The sequence below is a fragment of the Heloderma suspectum genome, chromosome 6 (genome assembly GCF_057233095.1).
Source record: "Heloderma suspectum isolate Gila_16-S chromosome 6, 16-S_ref, whole genome shotgun sequence".
NCBI classification, from domain to species: Eukaryota; Metazoa; Chordata; class Lepidosauria; order Squamata; family Helodermatidae; genus Heloderma; species Heloderma suspectum.
The window spans coordinates 103,430,673-103,454,177 of NC_139463.1; the positions used below are offsets into that span (position 1 = coordinate 103,430,673).

A 23,505-nucleotide genomic window follows, 5' to 3' on the forward strand; every position below is an offset into this window, starting at 1 on the left:
CCTTGAGTACCATTTCCTGGTAGAAAGGTGGGTTATTAATTAATTAAATACATAGCAATAGACCCATTCCTGCTGATCAGATGCCAAAGTCACAGGTCTACATACCCACACTTTCTTTCTCTTTCTTGTTTTCTGTTGGAGACTGCACTGATGCAACTCATTTTCCTCTTTGCACGGAGGCCACCTGTTAAAAGCTTGACTCTTTCATCACCATGTTGGGTGTGATCACAGGAAGCAATATGTTCTCCCCAAACTGCTTTCACCACCTCCTCACATTTTACTACCAGGCAGTGGAGAGAGAGAGAGAGACTGACAGTGTGGCATTGAAATTCGGAAGTGAGCCCCACTCCTTCCCCTCTCGTCTGTTTTATTGCTCTGCCAGATCCTGCTACTTCTCTTGAACCTGCGTCTTGGCTTTATCAGATTATTTGGCTGGTGGCCTGGCACCACCTGCCAGTCATGCCATCCAGAAAGTAAGACCCTGCGCTTTCTACGCTGCTCCACCATGGCTGGTGCCCTGCTTCCTGGCCATGTTCTGATGCTGCTGGTTGGCTTGGCTTTGCAAGGTAAGTTGACTGCAGTGGGAGAAAAGCCCCGGTCTGAAGGCTCCAGTGGGATTAGCTGCGCGCTGTACATGTAACATAGTGCATAGCATAGCGGACTGTAGCTCTGAGACAGGACAATGTGCAGAGGCAGATATTCAGTTGCAAAGAAATGGCTTGATTGTGGGGAGGGAGGCTGTTGATGGTGAAGAAGACTTAGCCAAGGGCTGTAGCCCAGTCACAGAGCACATGCTTTGCATGGACAAGGTCCTAAGTGTAATGTTTATCATTTACAAATAGGCTGGGCTGGGAACATCTCCTGTCTGAAACCTTGGTGAGCCGCTGTCAGTTAACATAGACCAGCTTTCCCCAGATCGATAGGGTGGGCTACAACTCTCATCACCCAGGCTGGCTGGGGGTGATGGAAGTTGTAGTCCAACCCATCAAGAGATTGCTACAGACAATACTGCCCTAGTTGGACCGGTGGTCTGACTGGGTATAAGGCAGGCTTCTGCCAAGGGAGTTGCATATCAGCAAAGGTCTTGCATATCAGCAGCACCCAAAACAGGTTTTGCCATCGTGGGCATGGTGTCGCTGACCCCTGTTTTTGCTACTTCCGTGCTGAGTTCACAAGAACACTTCAGGCTGCTGGGCGCTTCATCGAGAAAGTATTACGGATTCAAAGCTCTATAAATGTGTTCATGTTTGGAAAATGTGAGCCTGGGGATGGGGTGGGGGTGGGGGGAGAGTATTACTCTATGGGTTCCAATCCAAATGGCCTTAATAATTATGTACATTCCAGATTGGCAATGACTCATTCTGACAAAAGACTTTTTATACTTCTGCAAGCCTCGGAGTTCCCCCGTACCTACTGATACCTCCCTTTTGTACAAGGGTGGTGCTGTTTTGGCTAAATAAGCAGTGGCACTTATGGCCAGAACATCAGATATGGAGGGAATGATAAGTGCTCATCTGCACAGCATGGAAACACCTGTCAATTTTGGCATATTAAATTGCCCATTAAAGTGGTAGGCCAGGTTGTTTTTCTATCTAGTTCACTGACGTACCCTAAGGGACAAACTACATAGGGTTTGAAGGGAGGGAGGTGTGGATTTTGCTAAATCAGCTATGTCTGTGTTTTGCCAGTTGTCACCTTTTGTTCTGTCACAAGAATTGGCAAAATGTGAGCTCATTGAAGTCCTCTGAATCCCATCTCAAAGCTCATTCCAACTCATATCTGTATTGGATTGTGAGCTTTGGTGTGTTTTTTTGGTATGAAAATCTGTGCTTTCTCCGTATTTTCCCAAATGTACATGTCAATTGTGCACATCTTTGACATGTATGTATTCTTCTAATTGATGAAAACATATTTGTGCTCATTCCCCCCCCCCAAAGTATGCATTTTTCCTGCACATTTTTCAACTGTACGTGTGCTGCCAAAGCGGTTTTTTTGGCCTGCAAATCACGTCGCAACCTCAGAAATGTACAGACTTCGACCACAGATTGTGTCCAAGTCTGCATTCGGCATGGAAGGTATGAACTGGGTAAATCCTGAATCAGAAACAAAGTGAAACTAGTTTCTCAAACATCCTTATTAGTCATCTGCTCATTGATGGAACCCCTTCATGGATCACTGCCTTGTTGTGGCGAAGGGGCTTGCGTAACTCAGTGAAGCCATAAGCTATGCCGTGCAGGGCCACCCAAGACGGACAGGTCATGGCAGAGGGTTCTGACAAAATGTGGTCCACTGGAGAAGGAAATGGCAACCCACTCCAGTATTCTTGCCAAGAAAACCCCATGGAATAAAGCCTTTGATTGTGTGGATCACAACAAACTGTGGCAAATTCTGAAAGTGATGGGAGTACCAGACCACCTTACCCGTCTCCTGAGAAACCTGAACGAGGGTCAAGAAGCAACAGTAAGAACCAGACATGGAACAACCGATGGGTTCAAAATTGGGAAAGGAGTACGACAAGGCTGCATATTGTCACCCTGCTTATTTAACTTATATGCAGAGTACATCATGAGAAACGCCGGGTTGGATGAATCACAGGTCGGAATTAAGATTGCTGGGAGAATTATCAACAACCTCCGATATGCAGACGATACCACCCTAATGGCAGAAAGCGAAGAGGATCTCAAGAGCCTCTTGTTGAGGGTGAAAGAGGAGAGTGCAAAAGCTGGTTTGAAACTCAACATTAAAAAAACTAAGATCATGTCATCTGGCCCTATCACTTCCTGGCATATAGAAGGGGAAGAAATGGAAGCAGTGACAGATTTTACTTTCTTGGGCTCCAAGATCACCGCAGACGGTGACTGTAGCCATGAAATTAAAAGACGCTTGCTCCTTGGGAGGAAAGCTATGGCAAACCTAGACAGCATAGTAAGAAGCAGAGACAGCACCTTGCCGACAAAGGTCCGTCTAATCAAAGCTATGGTTTTCCCAGTAGTAATGTATGGCTGTGAGAGCTGGACTATAAGGAAGGCTGAGCGCCGAAGAATTGATGCTTTCGAACTGTGGTGCTGGAGAAGACTCTTACGAGTCCCCTGGACTGCAAGGAGGTCAAATCAGTCCATCCTAAAGGAAATCAACCCTGAGTGCTCATTGGAAGGACAGATAATGAAGCTGAAGCTCCAATAGTTTGGCCACCTAATGCGAAGAGAAAACTCCCTGGAAAAGACCCTGATGCTGGGAAAGACTGAAGGCCAAAGGAGAAGGGGACGGCAGAGGATGAGATGGCTAGATAGCATCACGGATGCAATGAATATGAACTTGAGCACGCTCCGGGAGAGAGCGCAGGACAGGAAGGCCTGGCGTGCTATGGTCCATGGGGTCACGAAGAGTCGGACACGACTGAACAACAACAACATTGATGGAATTGATTTTTTAAACCAGAAATTCGTCCTACTTGTGCTAATTCGCATTAGCGCTAGTGTACGTTTGTCTACTTGTGCAAATATTATAATGCGAATTAGCGCGAATCCCCACCAAAAGTGAAAAACTGGTCCACAAATCCACATTTGCCATGGAATCCACAGATTGGGTGCATAGAAATCCGAACTCATTCACATCCATGGTGGATTCTCCCACATCCCTATTTGATGTGTCTTTTAAAATAGCAGCCGCCGAAGGTCTCAGGCAGGCTTAGGAGCAGTGTGTAGGAACAAGAAAGGAACCTTTTCCTCCTGCGCTGTAGTCCTTAATAAAATGCCTACCCAACCACCTGGAGGTGCTGAATAACAGCTTGAGGGGGATTTTCATTGGGAGCACAGAGCAGGAGGAAAAGAGTTGGTGGGGAAATGCCCCTCCCCATGGTTGTGAACCTGATTAGGCCCCGAGCGGCTGCTATTTATAGTTTTTAAAAGATACATGCTAGACTGAAATCAAGGGTAGGCACTGTTGGGCATTTGCCAAGGCGCGTACCCTTGCAAGGGGCCCACTGCCAATATTTTTGTGCTTCTCCTTCCTGTCATTGCCTGTTCACCTTCCCTCTCTGGGCATGGAAGTGATGACAAGAGCGAGGAAATAGAACTGTTTTCTTTGCAGGCCTTGTGCTCTTGCTCTGGGCAGTGGCCCCACACAGAGAGAGTAAGTGAATGAGTAGCAGGGCTAGATTGGAGGAGAAGATGAACCCGCTCAGGGAGGGAGCCCACTGAAGTCATCTTGCCCAAGGGCCCCTCAAAACCTGGTACTGGATACGCACAATGCTAAACCATGTGCTTAATGTCACATGTGGTTTGGACCTAAGAATAAAGTACTTGGTTATAAGGAATGCAAGTTTGAATCCCCACTGAGGCATAAAGATGTCCTTGGCTAATTCACCAGCACTGCATAGACATTTCAGTCATATAGATTGATTTTGAACAGTTGTAACCTGCCATTCTTTCTTGAGAAAAGAAACTCAAACCAGTTTCAGACAAAACTTTTAAAACAAAGCAAACCTAGCACAAAACCACAGAAATCAAATGGAAAAGACCCACAACAGCATTGCTGCTGCAGCAGCAGAAAAGAGACAAAATATTAGTGATAACCAGGAATGTAGCAACCAAAATACCTGTCCCCCAAGAAATACCCTCAGCTGATACCAAAAGCCTTCAGGAAAAGCCAGACTTTTCCATCATACCAGTATTGAAGCTAGGTGGGTCCCCCTGCAGAGACCATTTCACAGTGTTGGTATAACCTATACTTATGTGGGTCCAGTGGGGCTTAGTTAGAATAAAGCTTCCAAAGATATAACTGAACAAACACATCTTTAGTAAGAATCAAAATTATGCGAAACATGCAGCAATTTCCCAATACAAATACATGCGACAATTAGTCCTTCTGAGTTCAAACAAAAATATGGAGCTCTTGCTTGCAACTCTGCAGTAGGCCAGCCCCGAAGTATCTTTGGTTTCACAAGATGCTGGACACTTCAGTAGTCTTTTGTAGATACCTTAACTTTAGACCACAGGACAATTCACAATTGGTAGCTTACACGCTGTAGTTCAAGGTCCTGCAATAATAATATAAATACAACAAACATCAAAGATGCAAAAATGATTCCCCATCCTCTTGCAATTCTGCTATACACAAGTATCAGTTCAGTTTACCTTATAGAAGGTGATAAGAGCCCATAATCATAAATCGACCCTCTAGCATTCAGCTTCCCAGCAGCATGAGCTGACTCTTTTTGCTTTTGTTTTTCTCTTAACCCTCCCTCTGAGTGAGGACTCCACCCCTAAGGGACTAAGCCATCCAGTCTATAGGGCACTACATTGGCACCACCACCAGAAAGGCCCTGACACCCACTGAACTTCAGTTGCTGAGGTCACCTTCACCAGCGCTTTAGATTTTGAACAGAGTGCACTGTAATTGGGTCCAGTGTGTGCATGGGGGAAGCGTGGGGATGTCAGGGTTATGCCTTCTGGGCTCACCCCAATGCTGCACCTGACCTCCCTGAATTCTGAGGCCTCATCTGCACAGGGCCTACCTACTTTTTAACACTGCATCACGTGGTCTGATTCTGCATGTACTCATTTAGAACATCTAGAGCTCAGGATTACTGTCTTTCAGCCTAATCATCCTCAGAGGGTTGTTGTGATGCTAAAATTAGACAGATCCCTGCGTGCTGCTGCGAGGAAGGGTGGGATTGAAATGTAATACATGAATCTGGGAGAAGTGGTTCTGGGCAGGCTTTAGCACTGGGTAGGATTGCTGACTCACCAAGAAACCCAGCTGGGACTGCTGTTATGCCTTTAACAGCAGGTTGATGTTCAGAAACCAGCAGATAAGGCTTTTCACAGCATAGTGATAAACATCACTACCTATTAATGGCTGCTGTTCTTAAAGGCATTGCAGCTAGTGAAAAGAATGGCAACCTTAGGGCTCTGATCTGCAGAGCTTATGCAAACAAGGAAGGGGAAGTCTGGCCTGGTAACCAGGGCCAGCATCAGCGTCAGGCATGATTGGGCAGTTGCTGGAGGCCCTGACCCCTTTGGCTTCACAGCATGGGCATGCTTACCCAGCAGGCAGTAGCACTCTGCTCCATGTATCAGCCAGCCACCATCTTAACTTGCCTCAGGTGGGACATTGCATTTGGGGTAATATAAGATGATGGCTGGCTGACGCTTGAGCTCTGTTAAGAAGTGCCACCATGACAGCCAGCCACTCACCTCATTGGCCCTCCCCTGACGGGTTTCCCAGCAATGTTTCTGATGAGAGCTGAGCAAGCACTCGCTTGTGCTCCTGTTCAAAAGTTTCCTTGCCATTCACCAAGGAAAATGCAGTTGGTCAGGGCCTGTCCAGTCTGTGAGGAATGTGCCAGCAAGCATAGGCAGAAGTTTGGTGCTGGGGGCCCCATTGAAAGTTCCACACTGTAGGGCCCATGTATGTCTGGCACCTCCCAAATATTTGCTGGCCCTACAGTCATTAAAGTGCATCTTGGTTACCATGTGGGTTGACCTGTGCCAGGAGAGGGAAAGAGGGAGTGCGAACCTGTTGGTTCTCTTGGACTTCTCAGCAGCTTTCAGTACCAACAATCATAGTATCCTTCTGAATAGGCTGGCTGAGTTGGGATGCGAGGGTACATCTGCACCGGCTGCCCGTTCATTTCTGGGCCAAATTCAAAGTGCTGGTTTTAACCTTCGAAGTGCTAAACAGCTTGGGGCCAGGTTACCTGATGGAACATCTCCCGTAGGTACCTACCCGGATATAAAGAGCATCATCTGAGGTCCTCCTCCAGGTGCCCCTGCCAAATGAGGCGGGTGGCTAGCTACATGAAAGAGGGCCTCTTCAGTGGTGGCACCTGGTTGTGGAATGCTCTCCCTAGAAAGACTCGCCTGGGGCCTGTGTTATGGTCTTTCTGGCGCCAGGTTAAGGCCTTTTCTTCTCCCAAACATTTTAAGAACAGCTTTTTGCTCTTTATTCTGCTGCTGGTTTTGATTTGCATTTTTTTGTTTTTATTTTAGTGTTTCTATTTTATGTTTTTAATGAATTGTACACCACCAAGAAAACTTTGGTTATTGGGTGGTTAAGAAGATTAAAATGAAGACACAGGAGGTTTGCCAGAAAAGAAAACAGAATTGGCAACTCTATTTGTCAGATGCCACAAGGAGTCTAAGTCACACAGCAGTCCGTAAACCCATATTGTGCTGTTCCGCGAATACTGCCTGTGCATGCATATGTTTTTTCTGTCTTTTTCCTCGTCATGGCATGTTTCTAGGTGATTTTCCCCTCAGCCTCTGCATCAGAAAGTGTGTGGGAGCCATTTTTCTAGCATTGGTGGTGGCAGTGACAGGGCTGTGGCTTACTCTTTAGTTGCAGACCAAGCCCCTCACCGCTGTAGGTCTAAAAGACCAAGGGGGTGGTATCCCAGAGGGGAAATCATCTGACCTAACATCAAGTGGCTTCACCGTCTTGTGGGATCTTGGTGTGATCTGCTAGCAATGTAAGAGTTACCAGCTATTTGATTAGCTTTGCTGCTCTGCTTTTCAGCAGCAGCCCCACAGGCATGCAGCAGGTGAAACTTTGAATTAATGCCTTGGAGAAGTGGGAGAGAAGAACTCAGTCTGCTTTTGTGTGTGTTTGTGTGTGTGTGTGTGTGTATATATATATGTGTACACCAGAGTTTCTTTCTTAAATTTATGTCCTGCCTTTCCTCTACAAATAGTGCTCAAGGTTTTGTTGTTCAGTCGTTAAGTCGTGTCCGACTCTTCGTGACCCCATGGACCATAGCACACCAGGCCTTCCTGTCCTCCGCTCTCTCCTGGAGTGTGCTCAAGTTCATGTTCATTGCATCGGTGATGCTCTCTAACCATCACATCCTCTGCTGTCCCCTTCTCCTTTGGCCTTCAATCCTTCCCAGCATCAGGGTCTTTTCCAGTGAGTTTTCTCTTCGCATTAGGTGGCCAAAATATTGGAGCTTCAGTATCTGTCCTTCCAATGAGCAGTCAGGGTTGATTTCCTTTAGGATTGACTGATTTGACCTCCTTGCAGTCCAGGGGACTCGCAAGAGTCTTCTCCAGCACCACAGTTCGAAAGCATCAATTCTTCGGCGCTCAGCCTTCCTTATAGTCCAGCTCTCGCAGCCGTACGTTGCTACTGAGAAAACCATAGCTTTGATTAGACAGACCAATACAATATAAAGTAAAAAAAAAATCTGCCATTTAAATTGATAATTCAAAGCAAATCAATTAAAACATCCATACAAAAGTAATAAACAGTGCCCACAAGTTAAAACCTACTTTAGTAAACAAATCAGCTGCAGAAAACATATTTGCCTGCCAGCAGAAAGGCAACAAATAGTTAGCCAGGCTTCCCTTGGCCGGGAGTCCCAGAGCCTGGAAATATCCACCAAGGCACCATCTCTCATGCTCCCACCAAAGTGCTTCCAGTGGTGGCAGGACCGAGAGAAGGGGCTCTTCCGAGGACCTTAAAATCCAGACAGGCTCATATGGGAGAATTTGGTTTTTCAAATAGTCATTTCAATCGGTCTGCTCTAAGTAGGACTAACATCGGCTACAATCCTGAGTCTTCAGTGGGAGTGTAACCCCACCCAGCACAGGTTGAGTCCCTGTTCCCTGATCTGCCTTTTGACTGGCCAGCAGCAGGTTTGTCTTGTCTGGATTAAGTTTCCATTTGTTTGTTGTCATCCAGTCCGTTGTTGACATCGAACAACAGTTTAGAACTAGAACAGATTCATTGGATTCAAATGGAAAAAAGAGACAGAATTGGGTGTCATCAGCATACTGGTGGCATTGCACCCTCGAAACTTTGGACACCTCTCCCAGCAGTTTAATGAATATTTAAAATTTAGTTTCTAGCAACCAAATCTCAGAGCAGATGTATCATCTCCAGGGTCAGTGTGAAGGGTGGGCATGGTCGGGCACCTGCCAAGGGCCCACACCCCATTAGGGGCCCACTAGCAAGATCCCCCTGGAGTTGCTCCTCCTTTTCACCATTGCAGTCTGCTTGTTCACCCACCTCTCCCTCCAGCCCAGACAACAGTGACGGCGAGAAGGAGGAGCAGCGGATGCCACTGCTTGCTCGCTCACTGGCTCTCTGCCTGTCAAACAAGCAAGTGGTTGCAGTGATGAGAAAGAGGATAAGGAGCAAGAGCAGCTGTGGACAATGATGGTGAGAAAGTAGACTCACTGAGGGAGGAGGCCCATTGAAAGTGTCTTGCCCAAGGACGTTCCAGCCCACCATTTCACATACTCAAGCGCTCTGTGTGTGCGTGCGTGTGTGTGTTCTACAATAGGTTATACTTTAAACCAGAAGATCAAACTTTTGGCTTTTAAATGGGTGGAAGGCTGGCCATTGCAGAATAAATTCATACAGAGTTCATAAAGCTGAGAAGATCAACTGGCCAAATTCTACCCATCCTGACTTGTTCCTTATTTATTTAGATAAGTAATACTTTTAAAATTAGGCCACCTCTAAGGGTACAACCCTCTCAAGGTAGCTTATGTGTTAAAACCCAATACAGTAGTAGAACAACTAAAATCAGTACAGCTTGCTGAGCAGAAGGACCGCAGCAGGACCACAGCTCAGTGGCAAAGCCTGCATCGGAATTCAAGAATTCTGAGCCCAGGAATTTGTTCTGAATACCGGAGCGGGACAGAGCTCATAGTCTTTCCACACAAAAATCCACTCCTCGTTACACCCAAGCTTCGTTCATTTCTGCAGGATAATTTAGGACCTGGTGAGAGTAATTTTGCTGTTGCTGCAATTGTTAAACAATTTGGGTATGGGAAAGTTCCTCCAGCTGTGGTTAGCGGGGCGGGGTGATTGAGGAAGAAGAAGAGGCAGTGTTGCAATAATTTATCTTCCCAGAATGGAAGGACAATATTAATAGCTGGGAAGGGTGGGTGCAGCAGACTGATATTTCTCTCCGGCCAGTGAATGGAGCCCATTGCCAAAGCACGATCAGTGGTGCCCTTCAGCCATTTTAGCCTCTGGACTGAATGGTCTTTATATCCTCTTTGGATGTTAATAAGCTATATTACTTCACTTACTTCACAGTGTGGTAAATCGGCCCTGCTACATTTGGGGTCCCTCCTGCTTGTTCTGCTGAGTGGGTCCCTGGACATCTGCCCCAAAGTCCTGCCTTGATGGCGCCACTTTTCATTGTTATCATAATTTTGTATGATTCGTATGCCACTTTCCAACAAAATGTGCCCAAAGCAGCTCACAACACGGCTCCAAGAACAAAAATGCACATCAGTACGGCAATTGCAACAACACATCATTCCAATAATAACCAAAACCATTCATTTCATTAATATTAATAATGGAACTGTTAGCAATATACGTAACCATTAAAACACTACCAGTTGTTATTAATCATTAACGCATCAGCCAGAGCCAAATGCATCAAACATTTCGACTGCATTGAGGCATTAACAATGCAGCCAGCAAACAACTCTCCACAAAGTGCCAAGTGCATGAACTAGCAATTTCTTAAAAATTGCACCAGCTGATTTTTCCCTTTCTGGTGCAGAATGGGATTACTTTATTCCCAAATCCTGGCAGGCAGAGAGTAGACATCTACCAGGCGCAGCTTCCCTTGGAATGGAAACGTAATCTTGTGCAGAAGTCTTCCTAGAAAAAGTATTGGCATCCCAGCCCTGTGAAGATGAGTAACAGTGCACAGTTTAAAAAATGTGTGTAAACGTCTGTAAGTTTGTTTTCCCAGAAGGCTGCTGTAGCTTTACCTGTTAACAGCAACATGGTCTGCAGAGATTAGTAAGCATTACTAATACTTACTACCTTCTGTGAAAGTTCCACACTAATTTCTGTCAGTCAAGCTGCTATTAAAGCGTAACAGCCCGTAAGATGTTTTGTTTGTTTTTCTTGATCAGTTGGCATTGTGACCTTAGTATTAAGGAATAATTAATTTGCATTATACGATCTCCTGAATGCACTCCTACTTTAGAATGGGGGGGGGGAGGGTCTGAGAGCCAGTTGAAAACCCCCAAGTGTGAGATAAGACATATTTTTAAACCTGTACCCTCTATTTCTGATGTGTATGCTGTTTTTTGTTACATATTCACAATTTTTATTTAACTTCTACATTTCCAAACTCTCACACCCAAAATAAATACATAAATGACATAAAATTAAGAAGAAAAGGAAAACTGTAGAGATGTATAGACATACACAAGAAAAATACAATACAAAAGCCATATAAAATGACTCTTGGTCCAAGGTACTCATAAAGGCTGAGGTACGTTGACCACATGTCAGAATGTTTCTCGGGGGCAGGGCATAGCTGTCTTTGGTAATACACTGTCTCGAAGGAGACAAGAGCTGTGAGATCCTCAGCCCATTGTACACTTGAGGGGGGCACCTTTTCCCTCCATCCCTGTAGTATGAATCTCTAGCCACCATCAGAGCCCAGATAGCCACTGCTGCTGGCTAATGGATAACTTCCACACCATGGGAAATTAATCTAGTAATGCATGGACATCTTTGAACTGTAATGATGTATCCAAGACAAAACTGATGTGCCTAATGTCTATCCAGAAGGAAGCCACCACTGTACATGCCCACATCATATGCACCAATGATGCATCTGCCATCCCACAGTGCCAGCATCTACAGGAAAGTGGTAGGTTTCTTTTCCTAGAATAGATGCTGTGGCGTCCAGTACACCCTAAAGAGCCATTTCTGCTGTAGAAAGCAAAGGGGAGTCCAGAATTAAGGGTTGCAGTTTGTTTAAACCTAACTTCTCAAATGTTTGAACACATGGCAAATGATTGATCCGTTTCATGTGTTTTATGGATGACCCTGGCTTTAAAAATAGGGATGCCAACTTTTTCACTGGCCCTGCTCAGCTGCCTTTACTGGCAGCCTGACACACAAAAAATGAAGTAGCAAATTAAACTCTGCCTCTCACTTCCTCTGTGTGCCAGGAAAACCATTGCCTACTGACTAGACTGCACAGAAGCGGGGCCAACATTAAGAAGTTGGAAATCCTTTTGGAAGGAGAAGGTTGAACCTCTATTAACTCTGGTTTAAATTTAGGCCAGGATCTTCCTCAGCCTAAAGCCCTAACTCCTGGCACTTCTCTAGCAAGCTGTGGCCTTTGCACTTCTATCTACCCCAGATATTTCAACACAGAAGGGGATCCTTCAAGCTTCCTCTTTTGCTATGCATCACCTGATCTCAGTCAGCTGTGAAACAAACAGGGATAGAGACACAAAAAACCCCCCTCCCCTAAAATTGGATCTGTCACCTGATTAAATAACTCAAAGGCTGCAATCCTCTGCATGATTTCCTGGGATCAAAACCCACTGAGTACAGCAGGATTTACCTCTGAATAAACCAGGCATAGGATTGCAGTGTAAGTCGATTCATGGTTAGTTTTACTGTGCAACCCTATATTGCTGCTCCAAGTAAGCCCAGCAGCTGCCTCCAGTGAGGCTGGGTCTGTGAGCCACCTGCCCTTTTAGTTGCCCACAATGCCCCAGAGCAATGCTATGTTGGGGGCATTGTGGATAATTAAAATGGTGGGTGCCTCACAGCCACCTGCCATAGATTATAGGCAGCATTGAGGCTTGCCACAGCTGGCAGCAGATAAGCAAATCAAGGAAGCTGATGGAAGTAGCAGGGTCCTTGCAAGAGGCTACTTGGCTGGGGTATTCCCCAACATGATCAGCTTGCAGCCTAACTGATCAACCAGTTGATTAAATCAGCATATGAATAAAACAATCACCAATGAAGGCAGGGAAGCATCCTTTACTAGTTTGTGGATGATGCAGGTATGAATCTCTGCAGACACGCTATGACAAGTGTAGGCAACTTGTGGCCCTCCAGATGTTGTTGGACTGTAATTCCCATCAGCTGTAGCCAACATAGCCAATGGTGAAGGATGATGGAGGTTGCACCCCTGCCGTATGAGGGGAGTCATTTCCTGCCTGTGTCGAACTCCCTATTTCCTGACACCTGTCCCTGCTAAAACACTGCTGTGGGTTTGTCCTTATAGTGAGGGTGCTGGGGGTGGCATTTAAAATGTTGTTAGGTGTCCACCTGTGCACTAGACTCCTTTGGTTTTCAACTCCCTGATTATTAGAGCAGGCTTCCCCAACCTGGTGCCCTCCAGATGTATTGGATTACAGTTCCCATCACCCTCAGCCAGCATGGCCAATAGCCGTGCTGGTTGGGAATGATGAAAGTTGTTGTCCAACACATCTGGAGGACACTGGGTTAGGGCAGGCTGCAGTAGCTCTTTCAAGTTAAAAGGAGGAAGGAAGGAAAGAAAGAAAGAAAGAATTACCTCACCAGCGGTGCCCAGTTAATTGCAACTCTGCTCTGCCCTATTTCACATCTCCACTGTAGATTGTAAGCACTCTGGGGTAGGGATCCATGCCATTCCTTTATCTCTGTATAGCATGTAAGCCTAACCTGGTGCCATCCAGATATTTTGGAGTACAACTCCCAGGATTCCTGAACATTGGCCATGCTGGCTGAGGCTGATTGGAGTTGAAGTTCGAAACATCTAGGAGGCACCAACCAGGTTGGGGAAGGCTGATGTCAGCACGCTGCTGGACCAAACTTTGTCGGTTCTAGTGGTGGCAGAGCCATGTGTGAACATGCTAAAACTGCCTCCTGCCGCTTCAACCCATTTTACTTTTTAAACGTTTAATTGTATTAATTTTCCACACACAACAACCTGTTTTACTTTGATCTGTTTTCTGGAAATGTTGCTCCAGAAGTTCACATTTGTGCAGGAGGCAAATGCATCTTGACTTTGGCGTGTGAATAAACCCATAGTCATCCCACATGCAGCACACTGGAGTGAACGCCAGTCCACTGTGGCTGACGCTGACCTCCCCATTTTCGGTTTCCATCGTTGTTGATGATGATGGCCCAATACTTCTCTTGGTAACACTGGGTCAGACAGTGGCCATTGCTATCATCATCATCATCATCTTCCACCACTTCCCTCCACAGTAGGAAAAGCTTCACTTGCGGAACTCCTCCTGTATGTTGTTGACCTGTTGTTAAAGGTCAGGTACAGAACTTGTTAAAAAAAAAAAGTGGCAACCCTATGATGATGCATTACTAGAGCTGGAAAGGGAACATGTTTATTACATGTACATGTAAAATTGTAACGTATATGCACATGCCAAATGTGTACAAGTATACAAAGATCAGCAGCCAGCCTCCACCTTGTGTACCCAGGGTGGTACAATCTTTCCATCCTTTGTATTGATTTACAGTCTTCTATTTATTACCATATTAGCAGTCCAAGAAGCAGCTCTTAGCACAAGTGAGCTCTGAGCCTGAGAACCAACAGAGTGTGGGCTACCCGAACTGCACAATTTTTTGTTGGTTTGTTTGCAAGGGTGAGGATAGATGACTGAGAAACCTTTGCAGGGACCACACGGCGCCTGCCGCTTATAAGAGTGTGAAATAATTGTGCCTGTTGAAAAAGTGTGAATATATGTTTCCTATTAATATGTCTGTGAAAGATGGAAAGATAAGATCAGAGGGTGCCTCATCTTGCCGATGTGCTCAAACATACCACACTGCCACTTATAAGTATGAATGAATAGAGTTTATTGAATTAGTCCAAGATCATTTCAAAGTCACCTATAAATAAGATCTTTATTATTATTAATTCCTATACTGCCCAATAGCTGAATCTCTCTGGGCAGTTCACAACAATTTAGGAAGGACCTGCCCATCAGGACTGGTTGCAAAGGGTGGGGCCTTCTCTGTGGTGGCTCCAAGGCTTTAGAATGAGCTCTGGAAAGAGGTGTGGCCACACACCTCACTGTACCCATAGATACCTGTGAAGTTGCCATAGACCCAGGCCGTGTTTCCACAACAATGGAAGGAGAAGTGAATTGAGTACTGGATTTTTTAAACGGAATTAGCTTTGCTGTGATTTATTCCATGCAGGGCTCCACAAGCAGGTTCTCTGCAGCAGTAAAAATTGCATCACAGAACATACTTCCTGGTCAGGGTGGGGGGTGGAGTGTCATCTGACTGGCAGGGGCTGCTCAAGCAATAAGAGAGGCTTCCCCCTCCCCTTTCCCCTGAAAGTCCAGATGCGCTTGCATTTCAGGAGCAAGCCTCATTGAGCACAAAGAGAGTTACTTCGGAGTAGACAAACATATGCTTGTGCAGGGAAAAGTGGGGGGAACACAAAGATGGGAAACCAGCCCCCATGTTAACCCACAGGATCTCTATAATGAAAGGTCAAAATAGTTACATCCTAAGGCAGTAAACCAAACAAAGGAGAATTAGAGCCTCAAGATCGCGCTTTTCCGCACTTAGGGAATTGGGCTTTAAATGTACTATGTCAATTGAGGGGGATCTCTGAAAGTTCTGATGTGGGCATTCAGAGGGCAAGCCTCATTCAGCACAACGGGAGTTACTTCTGAGGAGACACTAATTTGTTTGTGCAGGGACAGGAAATACCCCTTGACGGGGCTCCTGGTGAAAGGCACACCCCTGGGCAGGGCTAGCATACCTGAGCTAAATACAGGGGTTGGGGCACACAGCAACTATACTGAGGAGAACCCGACTTAAGGCAAAGAATCGGACTTTAAGCAGTCTCAGGAAATCTGCTTTTTCCCTGATAAGCTCCGGGGTGGCTGCTGGATGGCCATGACGTCCTGTATCCCTAACTGCCTCAGCTCGCAGCCAGCTTGGAGTAAATCACTGGTGGAAACACACACACACGCCCAGTCAAACCTTTGTCTGTCTAGCCCAGTACTAGCAGCTCCCCAAGGCCTGGGACAAAGGCAAGGGTTAAACCTGGAATTCTTGGTATACAATGCATATGCTCTCCTCTTGAGCTCTGGAATGAAATCTATGGGTACATACAGTTGTGCATTACAAATAGGCACATGCCACTGTGACTGTAATTTCAGCTCTCTTTTTAATGTACACATTGCTTTAGCTGCATCCTGCCTGGCAGAGTCTGCCTTGAGCCCAGGGTTGAACTAGATCAGGGAGTGGCAATATGCAAGCCTACATATGGCCCCTGTCATCCCTGCTGGGGCCCCCACCATCCCCCCCCCAGGATTTTTTTTAAAAGTGGCATCCATAGCAGCTATGGAGCACCCAAACATTAGTTGCTTGCAAGCCAAATTTGAACACCTTAATGCTCTGTAGCTGCTCTGCAGTGTCCCAAAGGTCAAATTTAGCTTCAAAACAAGCCATTTTTGACCCTTTGGGTGCTCAGTATTTGCTATGACTTTTTTTTTTTAATTTACCCTGTGGGGTGTGTATGTGCAGCCCACGGTTGGCAGGTCCAGGGAGCAAAAATGGCCTCTGGACCTCCTGCAGGTGTCCAGTCCACCCCTGGGCTCACCGGGTTGTTGTTGTGAGGATAAAATGGAGAGGAGGAGGATAATGTAAGCCGCCTTGGGTTCCTTGCAAGAGGAAGAAAGGTGGGGTATAAATGCAATAAATAAATAAATAAATAAATAAATAAATAAATAAATAAATAAATGATTCTGTGGCTGTAGCATAGCAGTGAAACTGGCTCGTGCTCCACTGCCACATCTTCCTCTTCTTCTCCCTCTTCCTGTTGGGGAATGAAGTGGCCCACAGCAAGTGGCTTGTCCGAGACAGGCTGCTTCTCTCTCAAGCACGTGGCTGTGCTGTGCTTTCTTTCCCAGCAGTGGGGGCAGGGGGACGAGCAGGGAAAGTAAGTGCCTGACACAGAGTGTCTGAGATGGAAGTTTGCCACCTTCTCCCATCTCTGGCAACTGACTGTGGGATGCTTTGCTCCCCCTACAGGAAGAGGGGAACAAGGAGGAGGTGGCAGAGATGGAGCTGTAGCATACAGCAGCATTGGTCAATGTGCTAAAATGCCACAGCCACACACAGATTTCAAAGAGAGCTCAAAGTATGTACGTTCACAGCTCTGTACATCTCACTTTAAGGCTTGCTGACTTCTCCTCGAAGGATCACCATTTTTGGCAGTGACTTACAAGAGTGTCAGTTCTTTCTGCTGTTTGTGGTGCATTTTTTGAAAAATAAGATGGTGCTATCTTCTTTCTTAACATTTGATAGCTGTGGTTTTATCCTGAACCTGGAAATGTTGCTGGTATTTTCTATCTCCTGTCATATCTGAGGAATATGGGTTTGAGGGAAGCGATGTAAAGCACTGTGACATCAGCATTAATCTTCGCTGTTTTGACTGCACCCTCTATTTGGAGTACACCCAACTGCCTTAGCAAATGGTTCCAGCAACATGCCAAAAATCAGGGGTGGGCAACTTCAGGCAGTCTTGGGGCCAATTTCCGCCCCCACCCCCACCCCCACCATGGCTTAACAGGGGCTGCACACACACTCCTGCCATCATATTGCTGCCAAGTTTGGTGGTGAGAAAAAAGCCATTTTCGCTTTCAGTCAAGGTGCATGGGAAGCACAAAACCCCAGGGAGCACAATTTTCTATTAAAACAAGTGAAAATGTGGCTTTTCCCCTCTGTTGCTATGCACTGCTAAAATTCTGTAGCAATTTAGTGATGCGGCCATTTGGAGGTTGCCAAAAAGGACCTGGGGGCCACATGCAGTCCACAAGTCGTGTGTTGCCCACCTCTGGCACAAAGGATAGAAGACAAGGGACTTTCCTGTAGACTTCCTCTTGGAGTCAGGAAGACAGGAGTCTAAACATTATTGGCCATGTTTTGGAGGTCACGTTATGCCCAAGAAGAAGATGCAGTATGACCCTTGGACTTGTGCAATCTCCCCTGTCCAGTGCAGCCATAAGGAGGAGTTCAGAAGGTTTTGCTTCCATTTTACATTAATTGCAATTTGCCATGTTTCCAAACCTGACAAACTGTGGTTAATCTTAAATATGCTAAATTAAAACAAGCCAACTTCAAACTGCAGTTTACAAAGCTGCCTTGTTGTCTGTGAGAAAGGAGCTGGAAGTAATGGCTCAAAGGGAGCTATATTGATCCAGCAAAGGTCTGGGAGGAACCTGAGGGCTTATATGCATGCTGTCATATACTTCTCTTCCTGGTTCAGCAGTTGCAGCTGGAACTTTTCCCTCCTCCTGAGTAGACTCTTGCTCACAAGTAGACCCACAGTGAACGGGTTTTCTGGCAGCCAAGCGGGCACTCCAACAACTAGTCTGAGTTTGGTCTGTTGCTGCCTGTGCTCTGGAGAGCTGCAAGGTGAGGAAGGAGAGCAGGGAACCAAAGCAAGACTCAGGATTGGGTTGAAGAGATTCTTCAATGTCTGAGGTGAGACACCTTGCGAAGGAACTCCTCAGACTGCCCCACATCTTTTGTGGATCTTCAGTGGAAGTGGGGATTGCTGAGGAATCCCGGTCCTCCTCCTTGAAAGAGGTCTCCCCTGAGCTTGGGTCAGATGGGAGTCTGACACTTGTTTTCATTAACCATGGTTAAAATTAACCAAAGTTTAGGGTTCAGACGTAATGCGAAATTACAGTTAAGCCGAAGTGGAGGAGATTGGTGAATGCATGAGTTTTGAGGTTTGCTGTGGCTTGTTCTTGTTATGTTAAACTATGGTTTAGTATAGGGGTGGATGAACTCCCTATAACCCTGAACATTGGCCATGCTGGCTGTGGCTGATAGCATTTGGAGTCCAACAACATTTGGAGAGCCACAGTTTCCCAGTCCTGGTTTGGCATGATGGCCGAACGTGGCCATTGACTTTAATCATAGAATCATAGAATAGCAGGGTTGGAAGGGGCCTACAAGGCCATTGAGTCCAACCCCCTGCTCAGTGCAGGAATCCAAGTCAGAGCATCCCTGACAGATGGCTGTCCAGCCTCGTCTTGAACGCCTCCAGTGTGGGAGAACCCACCACCTCCCTAGGTCATTGGTTCCATTGTCGTATGGCTCTAACAGTCAGGAAGTTTTTCCTGATGTTCAGCCAGAATCTGGCTTCCTGTCACTTGAGCCCATTATTCCATCCTGCACTCTGGGATGATCAAGAAGAGATCTTGGCCTTCTTCTCTGTGACAACCTTTCAAGTACTTGAAAAGCGCTATCATATCTCCCCTCAGTCTTTTCTTCTCAAGGCTAAACATGCCCAGTTCTTTCAGTCTCTCTTCATAGGGCTTTGTTTCCAGTCCCCTGATCATCTTTGTTGCCGTCCTCTGAACCCTCTCCAGCTTGTCTGCATCCTTCTTAAAGTGCTGTGCCCAGAACTGGACACAGTACTCCAGATGAGGCCTAACCAGTGCTGAGTAGAGGGGAACTAGTACTTCCCGGGATTTGGAAGCGATGCTTCTATTAATGCAGCCCAAAACAGCATTTGCCTTTTTTGCAGCCACATCACATTGTTGGCTCATATTCAGCTTGTGATCGACAACAATTCCAAGAGCTTTCTCACTTGTAGTGTTGTTGAGCCACGTATCCCCCATCTTGTAACTGTGCATTTGGTTTCTTTTTCCTAGGTGCAGAACTTGGCGTTTATCCCTATTAAATGTCATTCTGTTGTTTTCTGCCCAGTGCTCCAGTCTATCCAGATCACTTTGAATTTTGTTTCTGTCTTCCAAAGTATTAGCTATCCCGCCCAATTTTGTGTCACCTGCAAATTTGATCAGCATTCCCTGCACCTCCTCCTCCAAGTCATTCATAAAAATGTTGAAGAGCACTGGGCCCAGGACTGAGCCCTGCGGTACCCCACTCGTTACCTCTCCCCAGTTTGAGAAGGTCCCATTGATAAGCACTCTTTGAGTCCGATTCTGTAGCCAACTGTGGATCCACCGGATCGTTGTTTCATCTAGCCCACTTTGAGCTAGTTTGCTCATCAGGAGATCATGGGGCACTTTGTTGAAAGCTTTGCTGAAGTCGAGGTATATGATGTCTACAGCATTCCCACGGTCTACAAGGGAGGTTACTTGATCAAAAAATGAGATCAGATTTGTCTGGCAGGACTTGTTTTTGACAGATCCATGTTGGCTTCGAGTAATCACGGCATTGTTTTCAAGGTGCTTCCAGATGGATTGCTTTATCATCTGCTCCAGAATTTTCCCAGGGATTGATGTCAGACTGACTGGTCTGTAGTTCCCAGGTTCCTCCTTTTTACCCTTTTTGAAGATAGGGACAACATTAGCCCTCCTCCAGTCATCTGGCACTTCCCCCGTCCTCCATGATTTCTCAAAGAGAATAGACAGCGGTTCTGAGTGTTCTTCTGCCAGTTCCTTTATTACTCTAGGATGCAGTTCATCTGGCCCTGGAGATTAGAGACTTTTACTTGCTCTATTGGATGACTACAAAATGCTTCAATCATGGACCAAAATCCATGGCTTTTCAACATCTCTGTTAGACCAAGTTCTTCTGGGTGATCAGGTTCCTTCTCTGTGTCTACCAAAAGAATATCTAGTGCAACCTTCCCCAACCTGGTGCCCCCCAGACATGTTGGACTACACATGTTGGATAATGGGAGTTTTGTAGTCCAACACATCTGGAGAGCACCGCGTTGGGGAAGGCCGAGCTAGAGAAATTCGGAAGTGCTATAACGTAGTGGTAGAGCGCATGTTTTGCATGCAGAGGGCCCCAAGTTCAGTCCCTAGCAGAAAGCTGCTGCCAGTCAATGTCGACAATGCTGAGTTGGATAGACCAATAATCTGACTTTGCATAAGTCAGCTTCCTATCATGTGTTTAATTCTATAGAAATAGGTCATGTTCCAAGTATGTCTGGTACTATTTCATATTTGTATTGATGGTATATAACTGGATTGGTTTGAATTTATATACTTATTAATAAAATATTTTATTTTACTGGCCAGTAAAGAATTGAATATTTTCACCGCCTGATTCAGAAAATAAATAAGGGCATGAGATGAACATTTCATGGAAATCCCAGCCAGGTTTCAGGTTTACTACGATCTGTGTGCCTCTTGTCATTTTGTGGAGTTCTTACTCAGGTTTCAGGATGACTACAGGATCAGACTGAGTCATACTTAAGTATATAAGAAGAGCTGTGCTGGCTCAAACCAAAGGCCTATCTAGTCCAGCATTATGTTCCCATGGTTGCCAATCAGATACCTATTAGAAGCCCACAAGCAGGATAGGAGTGCAACAGCACCCTCCCACTCATGTTCCCCAGCATCCTGTCTCTGATACTGGAGGCAATACATGGCAGGAGTGCAGAACTCCCAGCCTGCAGACCTAATCTGGCCCACTGAGTGCCCCAATCCGGCCACTCCACCAGAGAGTGGGGCTTGGCCTTTCAACCAGACTTGGACTGGACAGCCCTTCAAATAGAGGACTGTCTTCTGTAAAGTAGGTTGCATGGCCACCTTAAAACAAATTACCTTGTGAAAAAGCTGAGAAACATCTTTTGATGGACACAAATCTTGAGTTTTCTGAAGTTCAGAAGCTATGGAACTTCAGAGACGGATGAGAGAGATTGAGTTATGCCTACATTTTCAAGCATACGTTATTGACACTTGCACCCTACTCTTCTGCCTGTTTTCTCAGAAGCAAATCCTGTGGAGTTCAATGGAGCCCACTCCCCCAATTACGCACACATGATGGTGCTGCACCACAGCCTGATTGTATATTGTTGTTGTTGCTCAGTCATTAAGTTGTGTCCGACTCTTTGTGACCCCATGGACCATAGCACGCCAGGCCTTCCTGTCCTGCGCTCTCTCCCGGAGCGTGCTCAAGTTCATATTCATTGCATCCGTGATGCTATCTAGCCATCTCATCCTCTGCCGTCCCCTTCTCCTTTGGCCTTCAGTCTTTCCCAGCATCAGGGTCTTTTCCAGGGAGTTTTCTCTTCGCATTGGTGATGCTATACTGATATCCAATTATAAATTTTAACTGAATATCCAAATATATTGCCACTCCTTGAGAGAAGACCATCTCAAAAAGACACATTGCTTCTGTTTCTGCATGATAACATTGTGGTCTGCATACTGTTTCTAGTCCAGATAATACAACATTCCTTTGTCTTCAGTGTTGGTGATAGTTTCAGTATTCAAGTTTAATTTAATCCCACCGCCGCACCATAATATTTTTTGAATTGGCAAAAAACTATGATATTCTGAGTCCCCTTGTTTTAACCTGAAACAGTTACTGAGAACAGAAGGGTCTGTAAAAGTGCAAAAACACTGTGTGTGTGTGTGGGGGGGGTGTTAGACAACTCCCTGATCGAATTGAAAGCAGATGTGAGTGGGTCACAGCATGTGCATACACCATAACTTCTTCTCTAGGTACCAACAGCTGCTGAATTATGTCTGGGTTGCAGCAGTTCTGAGAGAAGTACAGCCAGATCCATTGTGAGATTATTTCTAGAGGTAGCTCTGTTAGTATATTGTAGCAAAACCAGGAGTCTTGTGGCATCTTAAAGACTAACAAATTCATTATGGCAATAGCCTTTGTGAATTACAGTCCTCTTTATCAGATGCATGGAGTATTATCCTGTAATTTACACATGGTTAGGGGGTGGGGGGGTTAAACAGTGAGGTCAGAGGGAAATGAAATGCGGGAAGTACAGACAGTGATAAATATGTCGTTGACGGTGGCCATTCACAAAAACAGTTGTTGTTGGTGATAACACAGACATCCTAGCATTGGTAAACAAATTAACATGTGTTGTATGATTTAAAAAACCAAAAATCAATTTTTTTAAATTGCAATTCATACCAGATGTGATACTACTGAACTGCTTCGTTAACAATAATTCAGCAATCCATATAGCATATAACCTTTTTTATGTTGTTGTTGTTCAGTCGTTCAGTCGTGTCTGGCTCTTCGTGACCCCATGGACCACAGCACGCCAGGCCTTCCTGTCCTCCGCTCTTTCCCGGAGTGTGCTCAAGTTCATATAACCTTTATAGGCCAACTCAAAAGATCACAAAAATGTGATAATTTTTTAGATCTCCAGATCTCGTCCGCTGCAATTTCCCTTTGAAGTTACTTTGTTCAAGGATGACCACCTTAAGGTCAGCTACAGAATGTCCTGGGAGACTGAAATGTTCCCCCACTGGTATTTGAATATTGCACCTTCTTATGCTTTGTCTGTGGCTTTAAAGTGGAACTGCTATGGTCAGCGTACTAATATATCCTGCTTCAGAAGCCAGTGCAGTACAGACAGTATTGATTTCACAGTAAATTAATGCAGTTTATGGTGGGGTAGGAAAGAGCTTTGTGGAATGTATAAATTGTAAGAGAGGAGACACAGGCAGCAATCCTTGATTTTACAAGTACATAAGACCATCAGTGAAGTGGTGGAGGGTAGTATTGCTATGCCATCTATAGCCATTGAATGACCTCTCAACCAGGGGCAGGCAGACTTCAGTCTTGCTGGATCTACTGTGCTTTTTACTTGGACCCTAAGATCCGCCAACTAGAACCAGGTGCAAAAAGCATGCACTTAGCATTAAAGATGAGGGTGCCTCTGAGCACGTTCTAAGCTAGGAACTTTCTGGTTTTCAGTACCAGAACTGGACTGAGCTCACAGCCCTTTCACACAAAACTCCGTTACCCCAAGCGTTCTTCATTTCTGCAGCCTATGAATCCAAAAAA

General features: G+C 45.6%; 1 protein-coding gene across 1 annotated transcript in view; it reads left to right on the forward strand.

Annotated features, from left to right (window-relative positions):
* The first annotated feature begins 282 nt into the window (after positions 1–282).
* ITGAL (integrin subunit alpha L) overlaps positions 283–23,505 on the forward strand; it is a 104,757-nt gene continuing 81,534 nt past the window's right edge. The window contains exon 1 of the mRNA XM_084805888.1: positions 283–566. Within this exon, the coding sequence (XP_084662014.1) occupies positions 506–566 (61 nt within the window). The 5' untranslated portion in view covers positions 283–505. The remainder of the gene's footprint in view (positions 567–23,505) is intronic.